Source organism: Dicentrarchus labrax, unplaced genomic scaffold (genome assembly GCF_905237075.1).
Source record: "Dicentrarchus labrax unplaced genomic scaffold, dlabrax2021, whole genome shotgun sequence".
Lineage (NCBI taxonomy): Eukaryota > Metazoa > Chordata > Actinopteri > Moronidae > Dicentrarchus > Dicentrarchus labrax.
Window position 1 is genome coordinate 5,865,998 of NW_026136724.1, and position 22,941 is coordinate 5,888,938.

General features: G+C 40.2%; 3 protein-coding genes across 3 annotated transcripts; 2 read left to right on the forward strand and 1 right to left on the reverse strand.

Annotated features, from left to right (window-relative positions):
- On the forward strand, positions 1–8,865 carry LOC127358847 (NACHT, LRR and PYD domains-containing protein 3-like). Its single transcript, XM_051392325.1, has 11 exons — positions 1–497; positions 594–617; positions 2,125–3,877; positions 4,028–4,201; positions 4,377–4,550; positions 4,648–4,821; positions 5,367–5,540; positions 5,764–5,934; positions 6,180–6,353; positions 7,050–7,096; positions 7,680–8,865. Exons 1-11 carry the CDS (start codon positions 227–229, stop codon positions 8,270–8,272), a joined length of 3,729 nt encoding a protein of 1,242 aa, XP_051248285.1. The 5' UTR covers positions 1–226; the 3' UTR covers positions 8,273–8,865.
- A 970-nt stretch (positions 8,866–9,835) lies between these two features.
- Positions 9,836–14,235, forward strand: LOC127358863 (angiopoietin-related protein 5-like). Its single transcript, XM_051392354.1, has 7 exons — positions 9,836–10,004; positions 10,281–10,352; positions 10,494–10,521; positions 10,635–10,726; positions 11,785–11,902; positions 12,512–12,697; positions 13,683–14,235. Exons 2-7 carry the CDS (start codon positions 10,287–10,289, stop codon positions 13,979–13,981), a joined length of 789 nt encoding a protein of 262 aa, XP_051248314.1. The 5' UTR covers positions 9,836–10,004; positions 10,281–10,286; the 3' UTR covers positions 13,982–14,235.
- Positions 14,153–21,870, reverse strand: LOC127358856 (NXPE family member 3-like). Its single transcript, XM_051392344.1, has 7 exons — positions 21,711–21,870; positions 20,553–20,711; positions 18,775–19,215; positions 17,969–18,264; positions 17,783–17,853; positions 16,577–16,771; positions 14,153–16,493 (listed from the first exon to the last, which is right to left on the reverse strand). Exons 2-7 carry the CDS (start codon positions 20,670–20,672, stop codon positions 15,940–15,942), a joined length of 1,677 nt encoding a protein of 558 aa, XP_051248304.1. The 5' UTR covers positions 20,673–20,711; positions 21,711–21,870; the 3' UTR covers positions 14,153–15,939.
- Positions 21,871–22,941: the final 1,071 nt, after the last annotated feature.

A 22,941-nucleotide genomic window follows, 5' to 3' on the forward strand; every position in this document is an offset into this window, starting at 1 on the left:
GTAGAACAGGGATGTTTATGTGCAGTGACGGTGCTCTTTATCCTGATTGCATGCCTGTAAAGATTCAATGAAGTCAGCAGGAATTGAGGAGTGAGATGACGGCAGCAACGCCAGCCTACATGAGTTCAAAACTGAAACTGTTGCTGCACTTGAACCTTATTTCTGCCAGAGAATGGACACGGAACAGCAGGACTGGTTGATCACATGACTAACTTGGAGAACAGATATGGCTTCTGTCCCAGAGCTACTCTTGAGCACTTTGGAGGAGCTGGTTGATAAAGAACTGAGGACTTTCCAGTGGTTCCTTTACAGTAATGTTCTTGAAGGATTCTCACATATTCCCAAGTCTCGGGTCGAAGGGGTGGATAGGCCAGGCACTGTGAACCTTTTGGTTCAAACATATGGCTATGACGGTGCTGTTACAGCCACTGTGGATATACTGATGAGGATGAAACTCAAACTGTGGGCTGAAACACTAAAGAAGAAGTACGATGAAGGTAAAACATGTTAAAAAGTAGGACAAAATTTGACTGTTTAGTTTGTAAACTAATAACTTGGCCACTTAACAGCTAATTCTTCTGTTTCTTTTTCAGTTCCAAGCAATCAAGTAAGCAAAGGTAAGATAAAAGATACCCACACATGGTCAGGTTCAAACAAGTTCAAACTCATAAATACAGTGCATACGGAAAGCGCTTCACTTTTTCCACATTTCATTATGTTACAGCCTTATTCCAAAATGGATTCAGTTCATTTTTTTCCTCAAAAGTCTACTCACAATACCCCATAATGACAACATGAAGTTTGCAAATTTATTAGAAATAAAGAATGAAAATATAATATGTACATAAGTATTCACAGCCTTTGCTCGATACTTTGTTGTGGCACCTTTGGCAGAAATTACAACCTCAAGTCTTTTGGAATATGAAGCCACAAGCTTGGCACACCTATCTTTGGCTAGTTTCGCCCATTCCTCTTTACAGAACCTCTCGAGCTCCATCAGGTTGGATGGGGAGCGTTGTTGCACAACCATTTTCAGATCCCTCCAGAGATGTTCAATGGGATTCAAGTCTGGGCTCTGGCTGGGCCACTCTAGGACATTCACAGAGTTGTCCTGAAGCCACTCCTTCGATATCTTGGCTGTCTGCTTAGGGTCGTTGTCCTGTTGAAAGATGAACCGTCGCCCCAGTCTGAGGTCAAGAGCGCTCTGGAGCAGGTTTTCTTCCAGTTCGATCTTTGTCTCATCAGACCAGAGAATTTTGTTTCTCATGGTCTGAGAGTTTTTCAGGTGCCTTTTGGCAAACTCCAGGCAGGCTGCTATGTGCCTTTTTTTTTTTTTAAAAGGAGTGGCTTCCGTCTGCCCACTCTACCATACAGGCCTGATTGGTGGAGTGCTGCAGTGATGGTCGTCCTTCTGGAAGGTTCTCCTCTCTCCACAGAGGAACCCCGGAGCTCTGTCAGGGTGACCATTGGGTTATTGGTCACCTCCCTAACTAAAGCCCTTCTCCCCCGATCACTCAGTTTAGAGGGACGGCCAACTCTAGGAAGAGTCTTGGTGGTTCCAAACTTCTTCCATTTACGGATGATGGAGGCCACTGTGCTCATTGGGACCTTTAAAGCAGCAGAACTATTTCTGTACCCTTCCCCAGATCTTTGCCTCGAGACAATCCTGTCTCAGAGGTCTGCAGAGATGTACTGTTAACTGTGGGACGTTATATAGACAGGTGTGTGCCTTTCCAAATCATGTCCAATCAACTCAATTTACCACAGGTGGACTCCAATTAAGCTGCAGAAACATCTCATGGATGATCAGTGGAAACAGAATGCACCTGAGCTCAATTTGAGCTTGATCGCAAAAGCTGTGAATACTTATGTACAAGTGATTTCTTCGTTTTTTATTTTTAAGAAATTTGCAAAAATTTCCAACAAACTTTTTTTTAAGTTGTCAATATGGGGTATTATGTGTAGAATTTTGAGGAAAAAAATGAATTGAATCCATTTTGGAATAAGGCTGTAACATAACAAAATGTGGAAAAAGTGAAGCACTGTGAATACTTTTCATATGCACTGTATATGTACAGACACAAGATTAAAGGTTAAACTACTAGTTTTTTTATTTATTAACAGAAATTGACCACCATCCAATCCAAGAAAAACTGAAATCCACCCTGAAGGAAAAGTACCAAAACATTTACGAGGGGAATGCAGATGAAGGAGATACCGTCTACCTGAACAAAATCTACACCAAGCTACACGTTATTGAAGGAGCCTGGGGAGGCTTCAGCAAGGAGCATGAGGTCAGACAGCAGAGGTCCAATCATGTTATGACAGAAGAAACCTCCATTAATGTTAGCAACATTTTCAAACCCAAGCCCAACCAAGAGAAGCGGATCCGAACTGTGCTTACCCAGGGTATACCTGGAGCAGGTAAAACTGTCTGTGCACAGAAATTTACCCTGAGCTGGGCAGAAGGAGAAGAAAACCAGGACATTACCTTTGTCTTCCCACTTCCTTTCCGTGAACTGAATCCCAACATAGGTGAGAAGGACTGCAGTCTGATGCAGCTGCTCCATCAGTTCTTCCCTGAGATGAAACCACTTGAGACGCTGGGAACAGGATGCAAAGTCCTTTTCATCTTTGATGGCCTGGATGAGACTCTCCTCCCCTTGAACTTCAAGCACAAAAAGGTCTTGAGAGATGAGACAGAGCCAGCCTCGCTCGATGTACTGATCACAAACCTCATCACGGGAGATCTGCTCGGAAACGGACTCATCTGGATCACGTCCAGACCTGCGGCAGCTAGCCGGATCCCTCGAAAGCACATCCACCAGTGGACGGAGGTGAGGGGTTTCGCTAATGAACAGAAGGAGGAATACTTTAAGAGGCATTTGTGTGATGATAACCTCGCCATCAGGGTCATTAACCATGTGAAGTCATCAAGAAGCCTCTACATCATGTGTCAGATTCCAGTTTTCTGCTGGATCACAGTCACTGTAATGAAAAAAATGTTACGCGAAAATATGATAGGAGGCATGCCCTCCACCCTGACAGAGATGTACGCATATCTCCTTCTTTGTCAGACAGACCGGATGCTAGAAGGGCACTATCCAATGAAAAGCGATAATGTTGTTTTGAAGCTGGCAGAGCTGGCATTCCGTCAATTGGAGAAAGGAAAACTGATCTTCTATGAGGCTGACTTGAAAGAGTGCGGCATGGATGTCAAAGAGGCAACCATCTACTCAGGAGTTTGCACAGAGGTCTTCGTGGTGGAGGGCAGAAGGAAGAGAGAAGTTTTTAGCTTTGTACATTTAACTATCCAGGAGTTTCTGGCAGCTGTGTACGCTCATCACTGCTACATGCAAAGAAAGGAGAATGTTCTTCTTGGGTACTTAAAAAGGATGTCTGCAAGATGGCTCCCCAAGTCTGTATTCAGTTTTCACAAGACTGCCATTGAAAAGGCCTTGGAGAGTCCAGACGGCCGCTGGGACCTCTTCCTTCGCTTTCTCCTAGGACTATCGCTGAAGTCAAACCAGGAGCTCCTGGGTAGAATACTGCATTTGGAAGCAGAAGAAGAGGAAGATGTGATGAGAACCATCCAGTTTATCAAGGAAAAGATAAAAGAGGAACCAGAGGCCAAACTCAACCTCTTTCACTGCCTGAGTGAGCTCAAAGAGGAGTCTTTGGTGGAGGAGGTCCAGAGCTTTGTGAGTTCTGGGAAGCTTGCAGCCAAAAAGCTGTCTCCAGTCCAGTGGTCCGCTCTCACTTTCGAACTGATGACATCAGAGGCAACAGAGGAGGAGTTTGACTTGAAGAAGTACATAAGATCAGAAGAAGGGGTAGTGAAGCTGCTGACCGTCATTACTTCCTCCACACGTGCTCTGTGAGTTTAGCCACATGACAATAGTGTTCCTCTTGCAGGCTGATTTTAGTTGCTCTCTCAGCCTCAAGCTTATTTGACCTTGGCCTGAGAATGTTTTCATCCCATAATGAAAAAAAAGAAAAATGTGTTGTTTATTTATCATTTTTCAAGGCTAAATCACTGCAACCTTACGGAGAACTGTTGTAAAGATTTGGCCTCCGCATTGAGCTCGACCTCGTCACACCTGACAGAGCTGGACCTGAGTGACAACCAACTAAGGGATTCAGGAGTGAAGCTACTTTCTGTTGGATTTGGAAGTCCACATTGTAAACTGAAAAGTTTAAGGTCTGTAATAACGGTTAGCAGTCTTTTAGAAACATGCTCCATGCAACCCTGATTGAAGGACTTGTGGTTTAGGTTTACTGCTGTTTATTGTCATTATTGCTACTGAATTATACAAAATCCACGCCATTTTTCAGTTCAGAACATTAAAATAGTTTTCTATTTTCCCTTTTTTTAGACTACATAAGTGTAAACTGGAAGGAGATTGCTGTGAAGTACTGGCTCTTGCTCTTAGCACAGAGTCTACCGACCTCAAAGAACTGGACCTGAGTGCTAATGATCTCCGGGAAGCAGGAGTGAAGGCTCTGTGTGTGGGACTGCAGAGCCAACACTGCAAACTAGAAACATTGAGGTAAGACCTTATTGCTGACGAACATAAATCACTTGCTTAAGCTTGAATTTAATCACAGTGAATGCTTTCAACAAAATGAATCTGTACTTGTTTGCAGGTTGAATCAGTGCAAGCTGAAAGAGAATTCCTGTGCAGATTTGGCTACAGTTTTGAGTTCAGGCACATCTCACCTGAAAACTCTTGACCTGAGCAACAACAGCCTGACAGATTCTGGTGTATCCCTGCTTACTGCTGGGCTGAGGAGTCCAGACTGTAGACTGGAAACGCTATGGTAAGTACAATCCTCTGAAAGGTTACTGTGGCAGTCTCATAGTTTCTTCAGTGTAAAAGATATCTTACATGTGGCATTTTAATTTGATACTATCCCTGATTTTGTTATTTCTGTGAAGTGAATCAAATATCTGCCCCCCCAACAGAGCGTAATATTTACTGGCCTTTCAGCTCTGTTTTGTCTGCACCAACTCCTGAGGAAGTTACCTATCCTATCCTAACTTAACCTTCAGCTTTGCTAGTTGAATTAATATTGGATTTACATACACCATGTAGATAGAAACTGGCAACTGTTTGCTCATGTTGGCCATATCAAGTTTAAAAGATGATGGGAATGTTATGTTTAGAGCTTGTTGCGCTGCCCCCACGTGTATTTAATGGCCTAATATAATATACATCAATTGGAATATTCAACTAAATAATTACAACACAGTTTTTACTTCTAATCTACAGCCATATCTGGAGTCTTTTTGTGAAAATCGAGTTTATCATCACTACACATATAGTGTGCTGTACCTTCATTTAAAGTTGTCTTCCTTTTGTCAGGCTCAGCTGGTGCGGCCTTACAGAGAAATGCTGCCATCACATTGGCTCAGCTCTCAGCTCCGACACTGCCCACCTCAGAGAGCTGGACCTGAGTGGAAACAACCTGCAGGGTCCAGACATACAGCTGCTGTGTGCTGGATTGAGAAGTCCACACTGTAAACTGGAGACATTAAGGTCAGTTCACACAGGTTCAGGAGACACAACAAATATTTTCTCAGTGTAATGACACAGTTCTTCATGCACTTTCAGTCTGTTGTCAACTAACAGGCCATGATATTTTCACTAAAATTATAAGATCAGTTTAACTCGTGCAAGGTTAAGGTCATTTTAAACTTTGTTGTGTACTACCTTTTTAATACACATAACCGACTGGGACAAAACATATTCTCACCTGCAGGTTAAACGAGTGCAATCTCCAGAAATGCTGTGCTGATTTGGCCTCAGTCCTGAGCTCCGACACATCTCACCTGAAGGACCTTGATCTGAGTGGGAACGACCTGCAGGACGCAGAAGTGAAACTTCTCTCTGCTGGACTGGCAAGTACGGACTGTAAACTGGAGATTTTAAGGTAAGCTGGCTTTACATTCAAAGTAACAATCTTTACTTCCTTAATATGCCAAAGTGCAAGTATAATAATAATGTAATCATATAATCCTATAAAAATAAAAAGACATTTTGCACAATAAAGACACAGAAACACCTAGAAATGTAAGGTAGAAAAGTAACAAGTGTGTTTTGGATTTATTTTTTCATGTCTACATAACACTAAAAGGCAAATATTGCTTGGAATGTGAATACCCTGCCTCCACACAGGATGTCGTTCTGTGGAGTCACAGAGAAAAGCTGCACCTATTTGGCTTCAGCACTGAGCTCCAACCCTTCTCACCTGAGGCAGCTGGACCTAAGCTACAACTACCTGCAGAACACTGGGGTGAAGCTGATCTCCGTTCATTGGAATGACCCGCTCTGCAAACTGGAAAAAATAAGGTAAAACTGTCTGTCGCAGCTAATTATTTAGTGTCCTTGTTTATTTAACCTTAATCGCTCCTGGTGCTATTGTTCTCCAGTATCGACGATACAACTGATCTTTCCTAAGTCCCGCCCCTTTTGGCTCTGTGCTCCAATAACAGTTGAACAAGCCTCAGTCAACTTTCATCTTTTTTTACTCAGATATGCTATCGCTAGGCTCGTCAATGTTGAAATAAAAATAATAATGATACATTTGAAGATGATTAAAAGATAAAGGCGACATAAATGTAGTCACACCTCCTATGAGCCTATGAAGGATCAAATGACCAAAAGTGCTTAGAAAAGAGATTCAAGAAAATTCCTGTAAAAGTGAAAAACCTAAATCCTGATCATACCATGTGAGATGGGTATTTCCTAAAATATGCAACATGTCTTATGGTTTAAAGTTTCATGTAATGATCAAGTTCCCTTTATAGTGGTCTTTATTGCCACACAGAGAGTCTGTTTCAGAGCAGAAGCACATGTGCTGCACACATGATAAACAGCAGGGAACAGAAATCCTAACATAGAGAAGAAAGCAGCATGTACAATCATATTTTACATACATGTAAAATCAATATTATATGTACACTGTGGTTACAAAAGATATAGAGGATTATGAAACATAATGAGTATTAATTATTCATATTTGCATATCTACCCTCCTGTCTACAGTGTGGACCATAATGCAAAGTGCTACTTGAAATCCAAACTGAAAAACTGTAAGTGATATATTTTCTATTAATAATGTTTTCTTTCACTTTTGATCAAACAGCAACTAATTGTAATGCGGGCAGATACACACAAGCTCTGTAGTTTTTAGTTTAGTTCTGCAATTTACCAAATGTATGCCTGCCAAATAGAATCTTAGTACATAGACTCTTTTAAATGGAGCATGTTTGAATCAAATGAATGAAAAAATAATGTGTCTGTATTATATTTTCAAATTCCTGTGTTTCAACATGTAATCAAACCTTTAAAGTGACATTTGAATTGCTTAAAAAGGTTCTGTTTTTTATTATTTATTATGTGTCATATGCATGTTGTAAGTTTTCAGCCTATTCACTTGTTTTTGCCTGGACATGTTGTAGTGTCATTTGTCCAACAGATGGCAGAATAGAGGTTTTTTTTAAATGTGTTCCTTTCAGTAAGTAGGTGTTTATTAGTGGGAGAAAAGGGGGTCAACAGGGGCCCACAGTTCATTTTCACCCTGCTGAGTTAATATGACCTTGGACCTCATCATGGTTATGAAATAAAAATGATTTAAAAAGAACACTAAAATAGCCATATCTGTGTTTCATACAGATGCATGTGCACTGACGTTGGACTCAAAGACAGCTGCCAGGTCTCTCTTTCTGTACGACAGTGGAAAGCAGGTGACGTGGGTCAGGGAGCGACAGCAGTACCCAGATCACCCCGACAGGTTTGAGAGTGTCTCCCAGGTGCTGTGTCACCAAGACCTTACCCAGCGCCACTACTGGGAGGTGGAGTGGCGAGGACGCTGGGTGGACGTTGCTGTGGCTGTGAGGGGGATCCGTCGGAGGGCGAGCTCTCACCTCTGTGGGTTTGGGTACACAGAGCAGTCCTGGAGTCTGTACTGCTCTGAGGATCACTACAGCGCTCAGCACGACCACCAGTCTGTGGAAATACCAGCACCTCCGTCTCGCTCCCACAGGGTCGGAGTGTTCCTAGACTGGCCTGGTGGCACCCTGTCCTTCTACAGTGTCTCCTCTGGGGCCCTCAGCCATCTTCACACATTCTATAGCACCTTCACTGAGGCCCTCTACCCAGGGTTTGGGATGGAGGAGGATGACTGCTCTGTAACTATTTGTACAGTGGAGGGTTTGCCCGAACTCATTCCTCGGTCAGCTAGTGCAGAACGAATTGAGGAATTCTAAGTGCAGGTCGGTTAAAGATATTTAATTTAGTGTTTTTTGGCTCTCAGAGGCAGTGCTGGGGAATGATATGTGATGAATAGCAAAAAAGACAAAAATAAGACAGAATATATATATATAGTATATAAAAATATAAATAATTTAATACTATCTTTCATTAATAATGTTTCTGTTAAACACCCAGCTATAAATGCTCCATTAGAAGACAGTGACACATACTTTTCAAACTGAATGCTGCCAATGAGTACGGTCTACAGCCATGCTAGCAGCTCTGTGAGGCTGTACTTGTGTACAACTGCATTAATCTCAATGCTAAAGTCAGCATGCTAACATGCTCACAGTGACAATGCTGACAGGTTGATGTTTAACTGGTGTAAAGTTCCCCATGTTCACCATTGTAGTTTAGCGTGTCAGGCTGTTAACATTTGCTAATTTGTACTATATATTTATAGACATATAAATGTATATACTAGATAGGAAAAATCTGATATTCACTGAAGCTGTCTAACTTATAGATTTTAAACTTATGTTGTAATCAGACCTGAAAGACAATAAAATAAGACATGGACATTGCACAATAATGTGCCCTTTGAAAATGTTTTCTTTTTTCTATTGATTAACTTCATGTCACCATGAGCTTAGTTTAGCAGGTTAGCATGCAAACATAATGATGATGATAATTAGGATGAACTGCATAGTATAGCTGAGGCTGATGTGGGTCACAACCACCATCTGTACCAAATGTCCACTCCAATGATCTCTTTGTGTGTGTGTGTGTGTGTGTGTGTGTGTGTGTGTGTGTGAGAGAGAGAGAGAGAGAGAGAGAGAGAGACTGTAGCGGCCTAAACTGCCTGATTTCACAGCAGCTTTATCAAAAAATCGCAATGCATGTTGCAACGCTTTTAGGTATTTTTTTGCAATAAAATTGTTTATATCAATTAAAAATTGAAAAACAATGTTTACTTTTTTAAAGTAATTCATTTAAAATTGAAGGTGAATTGTTCCAGTGAGTATAAAATCACGTGGACTGGATAAATGTGAGACATTTGCATCGCATGTATCTGCATCTTCACAACTAGAAACATAAAAACAAGGAAGGGAATCTGGTGACATATGGCTCAATGTTTTGTGCAGGAAATGACAAATCAGCTGAAATGTTGTGGTTATCGCAAGTTCACAGATAGTTCACAGGGATTGGTTGAATTTGCGTCAATAGATGCAACATTGTAACTTCTGGAGGGACTTGTTACTTGTCGAGATGTTACGAGATATTTCACTCAAAACAACAAATGTCAACCTCAGGGTTCAGGGTCAGGGTTACTGTATGGGTGGCACTGCATGAAAATGTAGGGAACAGTTCTCCTCTGGGAAACATAAATATCTCTACATTATACTACGAATTTCAAAGGAGATATGTTCTATCCCATGCTGCATGAATATCAGACTCCAGCAGCACTGCTCTGGTGTGAGTCAGCCCTGGAATGTCGTTTACTTTGGGTGGTGTCACCAGACAGATAAAAAAAAAACACAGAGGAGGGCTTATTTTACTGTACCTGTGTTGAAATGTCACAGTTGTGAAAGCTGTGTGACGTACTATGTAAAAACAGCAAGTTACTTGGCGTCAGATGACTGGGTCTGTTATAAATGGAGGAGGTGTTGTAGTTTAGTCAGTGGGAAAAGGTGTAGCTTCTGTAGTGGAATTTGAGCTGGGATACAAGGTTCAGCCAACACGAAGGTAAGTGCTTGGAGAAATAAATGATTGGCTATTAATGGTAGTATTTTAGCCTTTAGTCCTGCAAAAGTGAAAGAAGCCTGAAATGTCTCTCATTTGTAAGTTGTTCACCTTACAAGAGTAGAGCTGTAAACTGCAGTTTTCATTGAGCATTCACTAAACAAGTAACACTGTTGTGCCTGTTTAGTGTAGATGAAAAGATTAAATAAGTATATTCTTTAGAAAAAGTTTTCAAATATATTTAAAGCTAACATGTCACTTTTAAACTCTGAAAATCAGGTCAAAATGAAGAGTCTGGTTGGGTATTGTGGGCTCTTGGCATTTCTTTTGAGCATCACAGCACAGGCTAAGGTAAAAAATAAAAACTACATAAACCTCTCCTTCTCTCCCTAATGTCCTTCCCCCTCTGTTTTCTTTAATATGTTTCAGACAAGAACAATGTCTAATGTCTGTATCTGTGACTTTATTAACACATTACTTTGCTTTTACTAGAAACAACCGACAAGAGTTTCTTCTCAAAGTACGTCTCAAGCTTACAGTGTTATTACGTAGGCCTAATGTACATATTATGGACCTTACAAAGCCCTGTGTGTTGACCATCCTCTTGTTTTTCTCTTCTCAACTTCACCTCAGGAACAGATTGCACACAGATTAAGGCTCTCTCACCGCAAGCATCCAGTGGGGTTTATGTAATCCAGCCTCCTGGAGTCAAGACCCCGTTTAAGGTGACCTTAGGCGTGTGTGTGCTTGTATCTGTGTGTGTCTAGGTCACTCACTGTCCCAAAATATGCCCTGTTTGATTAGTTCATGAATATCTGTGAAATGGTTATACTGACCACTTTCTTTATCTTTAGCAGCCCACAAACGACTCATTCATTACTTGTTTTTGTGGCTCCTAAAGTGTTGCGTCAGACTGAGTGTTTACTGAGTTCTAGGGGAGTAAGAAAATATAAAAAAAACTTGTATCGCAATATTTTATTTTGTGATATTGTATCGATTCACAAAAACACTGTATTAATTTTTGTGTTTAAACCCCAACTGCTAGATAGCAGTATTGTAAACATAAACTGAGATCTGGGATGTTGGATGTTAGAGTGATTGCTATAAATGTAGTCAGTAGCAACCTTTTTGGGGTATTTTTGTCATATACCAATTAGCAATGATGATTGCTGGGTAATAGGAGTGTTGATGTTTTCCATAAAGGCAGCTGCTTTTATGTTTAAAAGGCATGACTGCTTCCTCGGCTTGCAGGTGTCAGTCTTGAAAGATTACTGTGGACTGAATCATCTCATATTATCCAGCAATCATCACTGCATATTGTTAAATGTTGCTAAAAAAGAAAGAAAGAATACCATGACAGAGATGGGAGAGGGCATTTATAGCACTATTTCTGATGGGACAATTTGAATAACTTGCACTAATCATTAAGTAATGATTTAGTACTCAGTAACCACTCAGTGTGATGGCCCACTTTACTTTAGGGGGCCACAAAACAGTAGTTTAGGTTTAAGTAATTAGTAATTAATGAGTTGTTACTAGTTTTGTGCTGTTCATCTGCTGGTTCAGATAAAGAAAGTAGTCCGTATGATGGTTTCACAAATATTCATGAACTAATCATTCCCTAATTATGACAGATTTTGTAAAGAGAAGAGATCATTTAGAACACCCATGTTAACCCATAATGTAATATTTTCCAAAGCCCTGTAGACATGCCTCAGTCTTTAGGTTGTGTGTGAAAAGCCTGGCACTCAGTTTTCTTATCATATGTTTCCTGCCTGCTCAGGCGTACTGTGAGATGCGGCCAGATGGAGGCTGGACGGTGTTTCAGAGACGCAGCGGAGGAGCAGTTTCCTTCACCAGGAAATGGGCAGCATATAAAGGTGGTTTTGGAAACCTGACTGGTACGTACTTTTAACTGCTGTGTGTGTCATAACTCATGACTTATTAGAATGTATTACCGGTTGAGGGGTGGACATGCCTTACTAAACACACAGTGATTGTAAATATAGTTAAATAAAGAACATACAGGGGATTAGGGATTCAATTGACTACGGTAAAGGTTGTGATTATTCTTCCTTATTGACATTGCCACATGCTTAGGGGCGAAGAGTCAGAGGTTTACACAATCTAAAACTAAATTAGATTCTATAACTATGTTACATTATAAAGTGAGGAAAATTGCACAGAAATTGCAAGCTTGAACTTTCAGCTGAATTCCCTGAATTCTTACCTGCAGGCAACCTAAAAACATTATAAAGTGAGGAAAATTGCACAGAAATTGCAAGCTTGAACTTTCAGCTGAATTCCCTGAATTCTTACCTGCAGGCAACCTAAAAACCCTGCATCCTGCAGCAATGACCATGGTTTGTTAAGGGCCAAACACTTGGAAACCTAATGTGCTTTTTATAACTTTGGAAAATGTTTTGAATACATTCTGAAAAAAAGAATTTGTTTATTTCTCTTTTTAAAATGGTAAAAACCCTTTCCTTGTGCTCTGCTGATTCCCTCAGATGACCACTGGCTCGGTCTGAAGAAGGTTCAATCTCTGACCAAGAACAAGATCAAGAAGTGGACTTTGAGGGTCGACCTGTGGGACCACGAAGGTGGAACTGCTTTTGCAGAGTACAGAAACTTCAGATTGGGCAGTGAGAAGGCAGCTTTCAAACTGCATGTTGGGAAATACAAAGGAAATGCAGGTAATGCCGGCTTTTCTAACGGCTGCTTTTTTAGCTCAGTCCCCCTTTTCCCATTGCTTTGTATAGACACACAAATGTCATCCCATTTATTTCACTTTTATTTATGCTCATTTTAATCAATGTAAATCAAAGTTATTCAGTGTAGTTTTACAGTACCAAAATAAGTCTGAGTGCCAAGCGAATGATTTCATTGACCTGTCACGCAGTCATGGCACACAGTCACACTGTTTGTTTATACCTTGGAATCTACTTAACCTGGGATCCACACGAAAGGTGACTTGTTGCTTTCATCAGAGCCCCAAAATACTATTAGTGTGTATGGCTCTCAAGACATTTGCCATAAAACTTTTTCCATTTGCTCCTTCAGTCACACTGAAAGTGATTTTTGTCTTTGACTCATTGCCTCTTCATATACTGTCCTTCGTCTGCAGTCAGCACAGACTGACAGCTTTAGCTCTGTTTTCTCTGAAACAACAGCACCCTCTTCCTGTTATGTGGCTGACAGTCTTCTGAGATCCAATTTTGTTTAGCTTCTTGATGTGTTGTTCCATACTTGATACATGTGGCAGCTTTAAAGAGACATATGTAATTTTTGAAAAGATGAAATAACAAGTAACACAGTGCACTCCTTAACATATTGCATTCTGGGTTTTAACTGCTACAGCATAATTGGTTTGGTATGACTATACTATACTGAATATTAAAAAAAGACATTATTCCATATTTTATTCCTTTAAAATGTTGTATAAATAAAGGTATACCATGAGATATGACTGAGTCATTAATGTTTCTGTTACAGAAACTGTATTTACTTATTTGGAGTTTAATACAGTACATGAATATTATACTCCATTACTGACAATAGGTCCTCCTAAATGTTACACACTGGACCTTTGAGTTGGATATAGCTGTGTAACTGACATTACTAACTAAGCTAGGAAAGGAACCCTCTGAACTGAAACTTGCTTTCTAATTTTGTCCAAAGGTGATGCCATCCGTGGTTCCTATCCAGGCATCGACCAGAATGGCTTCGGCTTCAGCACCATCGACCGTGACAATGATGGCTGCTCCCCATGCATCTTTGGTGACATTGCTGAAAACGACTGCAGCTCTGCAGATGGTGGTGGTTGGTGGTACAGCCGCTGTGGCTCCGCCAGTCTGCACGGCGAATGGCATCCTGCTGGCAACCACATCGGCTGGGGGTCAGGCCTCCACTGGGATACCTGGAAAGGTAGGGCGCCCTATTCCCTGAAGGCCACCAGAATGATGATCAAGTCCGTGTGAGAGGAGCCAACCCACATTTCACTTCCAGCTTGCTTTTCTGTCAGCACAGCAGGACAAGTATTAGAGCAGTTCATGCTGGACACGTTTTAAAAACTTTTTCTATTGTCCATTGTTATTTCTGTTTTTGCTGAGAATGATTGGTTTAAAGAATGATGCATAGCCAGTAAAGGCTAACAATTCATAAAGTGCATTTATTTGATTATGAAACACCTGATTATAAAATACATATTCATTAAAGGATTTTGTCTGCAGAACCCTTGTTTTGTGTTTCGTTGCCAATGTTTTTAATTGCTGTTTAACAGTGAGTTCATCTTCAAACATCTCCCCATGTGTTCATGCCAGTTGGTTTTTACATATATTCCATAGGTTTGGTACAGTATATATTAAATAAAAAATATAGAAAAGTGAAACAACTTGGAAAGAAATTTCATCAACCCACAACCAAACGCAGAAGCCAGTTAACATTTCATACAATATTTATAATTCTGTTAACAAAAGTATCTTGTTTAAATGACGTGTAATTTAACAGTGTTGGATCTCAAAGTTGACATCATGCAAATATATTATTACATCATGAGAATATTCTTTATATTTGTTTTTTGGAGCCATGAAACACATTCATATGTCTTGAGAGATTTTTTTTAAATATATGGCTGTTGAGGTAAAGGAAGATATTATTTCAAATGCTGTTATTAAAAAATCCTTTATGGTCCACTGATGGACTACAGAATAGAAGAAACTCTGCAGGATAACAACAGTATCTGCTGTATAAACCATCCCTTTTGAGACAGATTTACATGATTTTGTTAAATTTACTGTAAGAAAGAATGGGCCCTAGTAATGCTCACACATCCAAGGGAAAAAAATCTACTCAGCTCAATGTAAATACATCCATATAACTCAATCATATCCTGTAAATAACATATACAAGCTGCAAATAAGCACAGACAGTGGACTTATGTTTGGCATCCAATATTTATATCCTGCAGTAGCCCTCCATGGCCCTAGTTCAAGTAAAGTATTTACCGGTAACCACCAAATATCCTATAAGTCACATAATATTGTCCAACTTTGAGCTGCCAAGGATCACCTTAAAGCTGTTAAACATCTGCACAGTGCCTAGTGGATTGTGGGACATTGTCATTTTCCTGCAACTATCTATACTTACTATACTGACTCTATAATTTCTGATTGTGTTTTAATGAGTTATTGACTTGTACTGAACTATTTTGTTTACAGCTTAAGCCAGCAGCCAGTTAGCTTAGCTTAGCATAAAGACTGGAAACAGGGGAACCAGCTCACCTGGCTTTGTTCAAAGGTAACAAAATTAATTCACCAAAGCTCAGTAACATGCCATATCTGATCTGTACAAAACTTAGTGTGGTATCAATGTAGTCATCTAATTCTCCAGAAAGAGACAAACTATTCCTTTAAAGTAAATATGTTTGCGCAGTAAACAGTCGATGTTTCAATTGACTTATTCAAGTTTAAGGTGTTAACAGCTTAACGTTTACTAATGTCAAATTACAGAAGTCTAAATCACACCAGAAGTTGATTCTATAGTGACAGGATGAGTCCGTAGGTTGTCAGATCCACAAATTTACATTCCCATGAAGGTATCTGTCGCACAGGGTTTAAGTACCCTGACAACAAGGTCTAAATATGCCTAAAATAAACTATGGTGAACTACAGTGACCTCATTATACCTTGGAGTCAACTAGCAGAGCACAGATTAACTCTTAGAGGTAGACTGTTAGCTGCTGGACAAGTGTCTTCAAATTCCAGTTTATTGTATACAAGAACCAAGAGCATTTTCATGGACAGGTGTATTATGGACTGGGCTTTTCATGGCAATATTACCTTCATCTGCTTCTACTTAAGCTTCTACAGTAAGTGATTTCCTGCATCTCCCAGCATGTGTACTTGAATCCCCAGTCCCCTCCCCAACAAACACACGCCTAGCCACCATTTCGAGGGCATATATAGGACAAGAGAACATCAATCATATTCTTAATGATGGGTGGTTGTGGGTGGAGGCTGTGTGGCAGGTAGTGGGCCAGGGTCATCTCCCAGGCGTCCACCAGACGAACATTCAGACCTTTGAACACAGCTCTGAGCACCTTGTCACGCTGCAGCGAGTACCAGTCGCTGTTGGTTAGTGTCTCATAAAGCGTCAAAGCTTTGAGGTTTGCAGTTCGGATGACGACTAGCGTGTCTGGAGCCCTGTTCAGCAGCCGCACCACCGCCCTGCGGATGCTCTGCAGTCGCCGGATGTAGACCTCAATGGGGAAAGTGCTGAAGTGAGACCAGATGCCAAGAACTACAACAGTGTTGGTGCCTCCAATTAAGCCATCTAGTTCATTGGCAATGTAACGCAACTGACTGGTTGGGACATCAACAAAACGGATGGGAGGACCGTGGCAGCGATAAGTCACCAAGATGTTGTTTGCGAAGTCCAAGGCCATGAAAGGTCCAACTTGCTTCTGGCTGTGAAGGTTAAACTCCTCAAGATCTAAAAAATATGATAAAGGGAACAGATTAACCTGCGGTGTGAACACAATCAAAACCCTTATCAAAAATCTCTGGGTCAGCTACCTGGCAGTGTTTCTTTGAGGTGTTCAAACCACTGCCTGATGGTGGAGTCTCCATACAGGTGGACCACCTTGCCTTTCAGACACTGACTGATGGCAGAGGTGTTGAATTGGTGAACTGTGGTGCCACCTAGTGATCGCCACATGCCCTGATAGTAATAGCCAGAGAGTCCAGACTTCACATTCAGCTTTGGTTGACCTGAGAGGAAGTTAATGATGTCGTTATTTTACATTTTGTTATTGTCAACAAGTCTCATAAAAAGGCCCAAATCAAAGTCTCTCCCTAACCTGTCTGTGGCACTCAGCACCAAGTCTGTTTGTTACTGTTGACGTATTTTAGTGACAAATTCATTGTTGTTTTTCAAAGGCTGGGAACAGCTGTATTTTTTATGGGTGTACATAGTGCATTTGGACTATTTTCAGCAGAGGATTAATACACATAAGGTACCAGTGATCAGGAGGACAGTGTATGTGGAACTGTACTGAATTAAACTATGGTGCCCATGTTCACTGTAATACAAGAACATGTCACACAGTTTTAGGCTTTGAAATTGTTGTTGAACAACAATGGAGCTCTATGACACAAAGAAATAAACCATTTCATGCTTTAATAGGCAATACTTGTTAATACAATCAATGCAATTAGCCTTATCATTTAAAGCAATATTCTGTCCACAATATTATGAGAATCAAATTCAGTATATAACAATCTTGCAGTGGTAAGAACAAAAGCTTATAAGACTTAACATATACCAACCTATTTTTTGTCACCAGAGGTATGAATGTAGAAAACTAGTCTTCATAACTGGAAGAAACCATGGTACCTGCTAGTTGCTAAAAATACAGACTAAAGCTAATATGAAAATGGTCATTATTTTAACTCCCCCTTCCTGAAAGCAGAAAGGCGGCAATTATTAAGTTGTTGTGTATTATAATGGTACACTGGTACATGCAAATGGAAAATGTTCCCTGCTTGCTTTCAAACTAAAATCATGTAAACAGTTTGGGGGATAAGAGCAGGTATAAAGTGATTTTATGAACGTCTTGTGTGCAATCCTTACTTGAGTTTGACACTGCTAACAGTTGGTGCTAAAAGTTTATTAACTTTAAGCCTAATGCTCCCTGCTCCCAGCGCTCTTTTCAAAATGTTTTTTTCTGCATATTGAAATTTGAATTATATTGAAATGCAGTAGTAAAGATTGGGGTTTACCTTTGTTTTTTGGCAACACTTTGACATTGGCAGGTCCTGAAGCCCGAATGGAGACTTTCATGTTGACCCCACTTAAGAAAGGTACACATAACGAAATGTCTCACCACCAAGGAGATACATAGGTAGCGCTAGTATTCATTAGAAGTCACTCAGAAATTCTGACTTGTATCTCTGCTCCAACCTCACCTTTGAAAGAGCTTCTCCTCCTTCTCCTTGAGGTTTTGTTTGAATTCTGCCCTGGAGTGGCTGATCCTTGCATTACAGCTCAGGTTCTTTGGCTTGTAGCAGAACCAAGGATCGCCTGTATAGAGGTCAGTGTAGTTACACAGTGGCTGCTGGGTTGGACGTAGGCAGACGTTACAGGTGGTAGTTTGTGAGAGTGAGCCTGAGCGGAAGAGGCTCTGGAAGTAAATCCTGTCTGGCTGTTCGTTGGTCAGCCTGCGCAGCACTGTGACAGCCTCACTAGGGTGAACCAGCGTCACCTGTCATATCAGTAAAGACAGATGTAGTGAATAGGCTATTACTTAAAGCTGCACACTTTGTTTCAGCTGTGAACCAGATTGATTTTAGGATGAACATTTCTGGACAACTGACCATAAACTCCTTCCCCGAACAGCGATTGTCTAATCACAGCTTAGTAACAATAACTAGGCAGGGCAGGTGTGTAAAGCTTTGGATTTCTCTGCATGCTGAAGTTGTGTACTGGGGGCTGTAGTAAAATAGATACCTCTGTTTTGTTGCCTTTCCAAATCCAATAACACAAGAGGAATAGTGAAAGGATTTCTAGATGATATGAAAAATGCCTTTTAAAAGGCAAAAAACAAAATTTCTGAATTTCTATTGAAATTCAATATTCTTTTCTTCCTGTTAAAACAAAATGTTTTACAGGAAACAAACGCTTACATAAGCGTGAGCTAACCAGTTTCAACCAATAATATCATGACATCCACACCTACAACACAATCACATTATTCAACAGCTTTTAGCATCACCTCAACCTGTGTGCTTCCTTCCCAGAGTAAAGAGAACACAGCAGAGTAACTGCCATTGAGATGATCCACCACTTGCCCAACCACACCTGCGCCGAGCATTGGGTTGTGCAGCCGGGCAAGTAAGACATCTCCCCCAGACTTCTTGGGACGACCCTGGAAATCACACATGTTGATCATAACCTTCAGCTGATCCCCTATCTGCCACTGTCCTCCCTCCTTCCCGGGTGGGAGAATGGTGAAGGTGCTGTTGGCAGGATTACTGGTCTGCTCCAGAGGAAGAGGAGCAGGCAAAAGTGGAGTTTCAGGCCAAGCAATGGAGTCTAGTAGAAGGCGTTCCTCCAGAGCGTCCGTAGAGGACAGTGGCTGGAAGGTGCAGAAGCCATGATGCTTGTCAGGGTTAGTGTTTACTCTCGGGACAGTGGCGGTAGAGTTCATTTTATGCTGAAAATGACAGAGGGTCGACAGAGAGTCACCAGAGATGGTGAAGAGGCATCAAACAAATAAACAAATGAACTAAAACAAAAGGGCGAATGAGGAAGACTTTTCCTGGCCCAAAGCACAAAATAACTGAATATTTCTGGAGGGTTGATAACAACTGTTGATCTGTTAGTTGTTAGCTGCAGAAGTTCCAAGATACTCAAACCGACTCGCCTGCAAATCAGGCAAGAACCTGAATGTTAAATGCAAATTTTTGAACAATGTTCTGCACTTAAGTTATGTGTTATATTTTAGTTATATTTTATATTTTTATTTTTATATTTTTAACTTTATTCTATTCTTCTTTTTGTGTGTTGCCTAAGGGAGTCGGACAAAGTAAGTTTTCCATTGTACGTATAAACCACTGTGTTTCTTACTGTACATATGACAATAAACCTCTTCTTTTGTCGGTTTTTCAAGTTGTGGTTACTGAAATTCATGTTTTGGGGTATTTTGCATTATTGGCCCAGAAGCACTATAGAGGCTGTGTCATGCCAAATAGTCTGGCCGAAGAAGATTTTCATAGAATATTTTGTTACTCAAAATCAAGATTTTTTGGTTATGGGATATTTTTCTTAATACTGTTGTCGTGGAAATTCTTCCCAAAAATTGAGAGTTGCTAGTTCTCTGAAGAACTTTCAAGCCGGTGTGATAATCAAGACACTTACATGCAGCATGGAGAGAAGACCACATCATGAGTATTCTCTCTTGATTTCCAGAATGCTCTCCCTGATATAGCCCTCGGTACATCATTTAAACAGGAACACATCTGGTGTCCTATTTACATTACTAATGTAACTTCCACATGATGGGCTTGAGGTCTCTCACACAAATGGTCCTGTGATCAGACCCTATGACTGTGACCAAATGTTTATCAGTCATCCCCTTACCATAAAACCACAACTCCCCTAAACACTCTATATACATTTACTACCCATCTAACATTTTCATCCCCCACACTGTCAAATTGCCTAACTTTCTCCAGAGAGTAGAAATTCTGGTCTCCTCTCTTTAAGGTTACCTAAAAAGTATGCACAAAACAGGCAAATACCTAATATAACAATGGCCAAGAGTCTGGGAGAAGAAAACACTGAATTTGTCAAAATAGTTTATTAAAGTTAATTAATCATAAACTATTATTATTAATCACTATTGAGTATGTATGATTGAATAGACAGAATTGTATTAAAAGTTCCATAAAAATATCCACCTTGCATTTGAAACAATATTCAGAAATCTGACTATTATGAATGAAACAGGATCCCACCCTTCAAGCAGTCCCACTAAAACCAAGTTCTTACCTCAAGGATGTCCATGTTACATAGAACAAAGATTAAAACAAACACAGCCAGACAGAGGAAGATGGTGGCGTACTTTGAAAGCCATCTGCTGACCTCCCCTCTTGAAGCTACTACCGCCATGATCAGTGATCCGAGTTCATCTCTGGCTGCAGCACAACACTGTGACCAGCGGATTGAACAAATAAAGACAACAAGACAAAGGAAAAAACTTGAACTCGACTGTGAAATCCTCCATGCAAATAATGGGACTAAATACAGTCACCCAGGAAAGTCCATTTAACTATTTAATTATTGGGATATATTCCTAATTGATCTTGTCATGTACCCTTTGCATAACAACATAATGTAAATATTTGAATATATCTGGTTACTGGACTCTTTTGCAATCTGTCACCACACACAAAGTAACAGCACCCTTGCGGCAAGCTGAATCAATATCTGTATTTACTCTTATCACAGAGACCAGAAATACCTGTCCTCCTGCTAATTACAGTTTTTCTCTCTAATTTTTCCACATATGTGGTGATGTAAAGTTGTTATGAATTGAACTTTGAATGATTTCTTAATGAGTTCTCCTCACACAATACTGTTTTGGCCATACCAGCAGTGTAGGTCTAGACTGGAATGTCTCAACAACTATTGGATGTCATGAAATTATGTTATGGTGCCCAGAGAATTAAGTTTCACTTTTCTGTAGCACCACCAGCTCATCAAGCGCAATATCTCAGCATTGACTGGATGGACTGGCACACAGTTTTGTATAAATTAATGATCCTAATGAATTTCCCAGGTTGCTTATAAGAAACTAATTCTTGGACAGTTCAGTTTAAGACGATAAGAAATGTAAACTAATGCAATGGTTGTCTCTTTGATGCACTCTGTCGCAACAGTTTATTTGGATATTTCAAAGTAATCCGCGATTGAAATACCCAAATAAACTGTTGCTCCAGCAATGTGCCAGGAACAAAGACTAACAGATAAAGTTCAGTTTAGTTCAGATGCGTGTTCACTTGGAAAACATGTACTAAATCTGAGAAACCTCAAACGTATAGACACATATATATTAGAATGGTTAGTGGCAACATTTAGTTTTCACAATGTCTATAAAATGAAACTTCAAACATACTGAAATGAATTTAAGCACATTGAATGTCTTACCTCAGCAGAGATTGATTTTGAGAGAACACATGATGAACGTGATGGCCCGGCAGCTTATCTGGTTAGTTTACAGTGAAGTTTGTTCTCTTTGCTTGACTTCCAGTGAATGAATTGGAGGGTAGTGACCACGGACAGCACTCACATCTGAAATGGACTACTGGATATTCATAGATATGGTCTCAAACTACAAAGAGGAAAGCTACAAACAATGCATGCAGGGTATAATGTGTGCATTTAAACAATTTTTTTAACTTAACACCTATCCCTCGAGATTAAAAGCCCTCTTGCGTTTCTGTGGACAGAATCCAGTCATATGTTAACAGGGCTTTTATTGCATTATATCAAGGGCAAACTCAGTATAAACAGAGGGCTGGCAGCAGCAAAATCAGTCAGTAGGCATGCAAGCCTCTCGCATCCTATGTAAACGAGCAAAGATGAAATGATGTGTAACAAACGGGCCTTTTTGAGCTGAGTCTGGTCTACACCCTGCTTTTAGAGATCTCTGCAGTAGCTGAGTTATTATTTGACAGATCTGGGCTATTTCCCTTGAGGCATGAAGGGAGTTCCTCAAATGAGGTGGGTTTTTTTTCTCAAAGGCTCTGAGTTCTTGGCAGCGTATCGCCAAGGCTGGAAACTGTAGATCTGACTGTATTACCTGCTTTAGTTTCACTCAGGTTTTGCACTTTATGATGTTTTCCTGCATTTTGTGCTAGACCTTCCTTTAAGTATGGGGAAATCAATTGGTGCAGAAACTTCATAAGTCTGCAACTTATTAACTTAACTTAACTTAACTCTTTATAATAAAGTTTTATTTCACACTTGGTGGATGATTTTTTTCTATGCAAAAGGAATATTTTAAAGAAAATGTTACAGATCTGAATATCAAACAAATAATAAATTAGGTAATAATTTTGCATCCACAATCTGGCATTCCTCACTTTTCTCTAACACAGGACTGCCTCATGAATCTAGCATTATAAAACAACAAGGTATAGTGTGTAGGATTTAGTTGCATGTAGCAGTGTAACTGCAGACTCCTTCTGACTTTTCCCTTTGATAAAAATGCAAAAAAAAGGAGGTTTGGGGTGGCCAAAATAGACTGAACTTACCTTTCTAATCTTCCAACCACTCAAAATGCTTTACACTACATGTCCCATTCACCCACATTCATACAGTGAGAGGCTCAAAAGCTGCCATGCAAGGGGTCATCAGAAGTGGAAACCAATTTATT

What these genes read in the sequence shown, in the direction of transcription:
- LOC127358863 (XM_051392354.1), top strand. Translation starts at nt 10,287, where the DNA reads ATGAAGAGTCTGGTTGGGTATTGTGGGCTCTTGGCATTTCTTTTGAGC. An exon ending in GAGTCAAGACCCCGTTTAAG is followed by an intron (nt 10,727 to 11,784) that starts GTGACCTTAGGC and finishes CTGCCTGCTCAG; the next exon opens with GCGTACTGTGAGATGCGGCC. An exon ending in GAAATACAAAGGAAATGCAG is followed by an intron (nt 12,698 to 13,682) that starts GTAATGCCGGCT and finishes TTTTGTCCAAAG; the next exon opens with GTGATGCCATCCGTGGTTCC.
- LOC127358847 (XM_051392325.1), top strand. Translation starts at nt 227, where the DNA reads ATGGCTTCTGTCCCAGAGCTACTCTTGAGCACTTTGGAGGAGCTGGTT. An exon ending in AAAGAAGAAGTACGATGAAG is followed by an intron (nt 498 to 593) that starts GTAAAACATGTT and finishes TTTCTTTTTCAG; the next exon opens with TTCCAAGCAATCAAGTAAGC. An exon ending in ACTTCCTCCACACGTGCTCT is followed by an intron (nt 3,878 to 4,027) that starts GTGAGTTTAGCC and finishes TCATTTTTCAAG; the next exon opens with GCTAAATCACTGCAACCTTA.
- LOC127358856 (XM_051392344.1), bottom strand. Translation starts at nt 20,672, where the DNA reads ATGGCGGTAGTAGCTTCAAGAGGGGAGGTCAGCAGATGGCTTTCAAAG. An exon ending in AAGGAAGCACACAGGTTGAG is followed by an intron (nt 18,265 to 18,774) that starts GTGATGCTAAAA and finishes CTGATATGACAG; the next exon opens with GTGACGCTGGTTCACCCTAG. An exon ending in GAGGAGAAGCTCTTTCAAAG is followed by an intron (nt 17,854 to 17,968) that starts GTGAGGTTGGAG and finishes ACCTTTCTTAAG; the next exon opens with TGGGGTCAACATGAAAGTCT.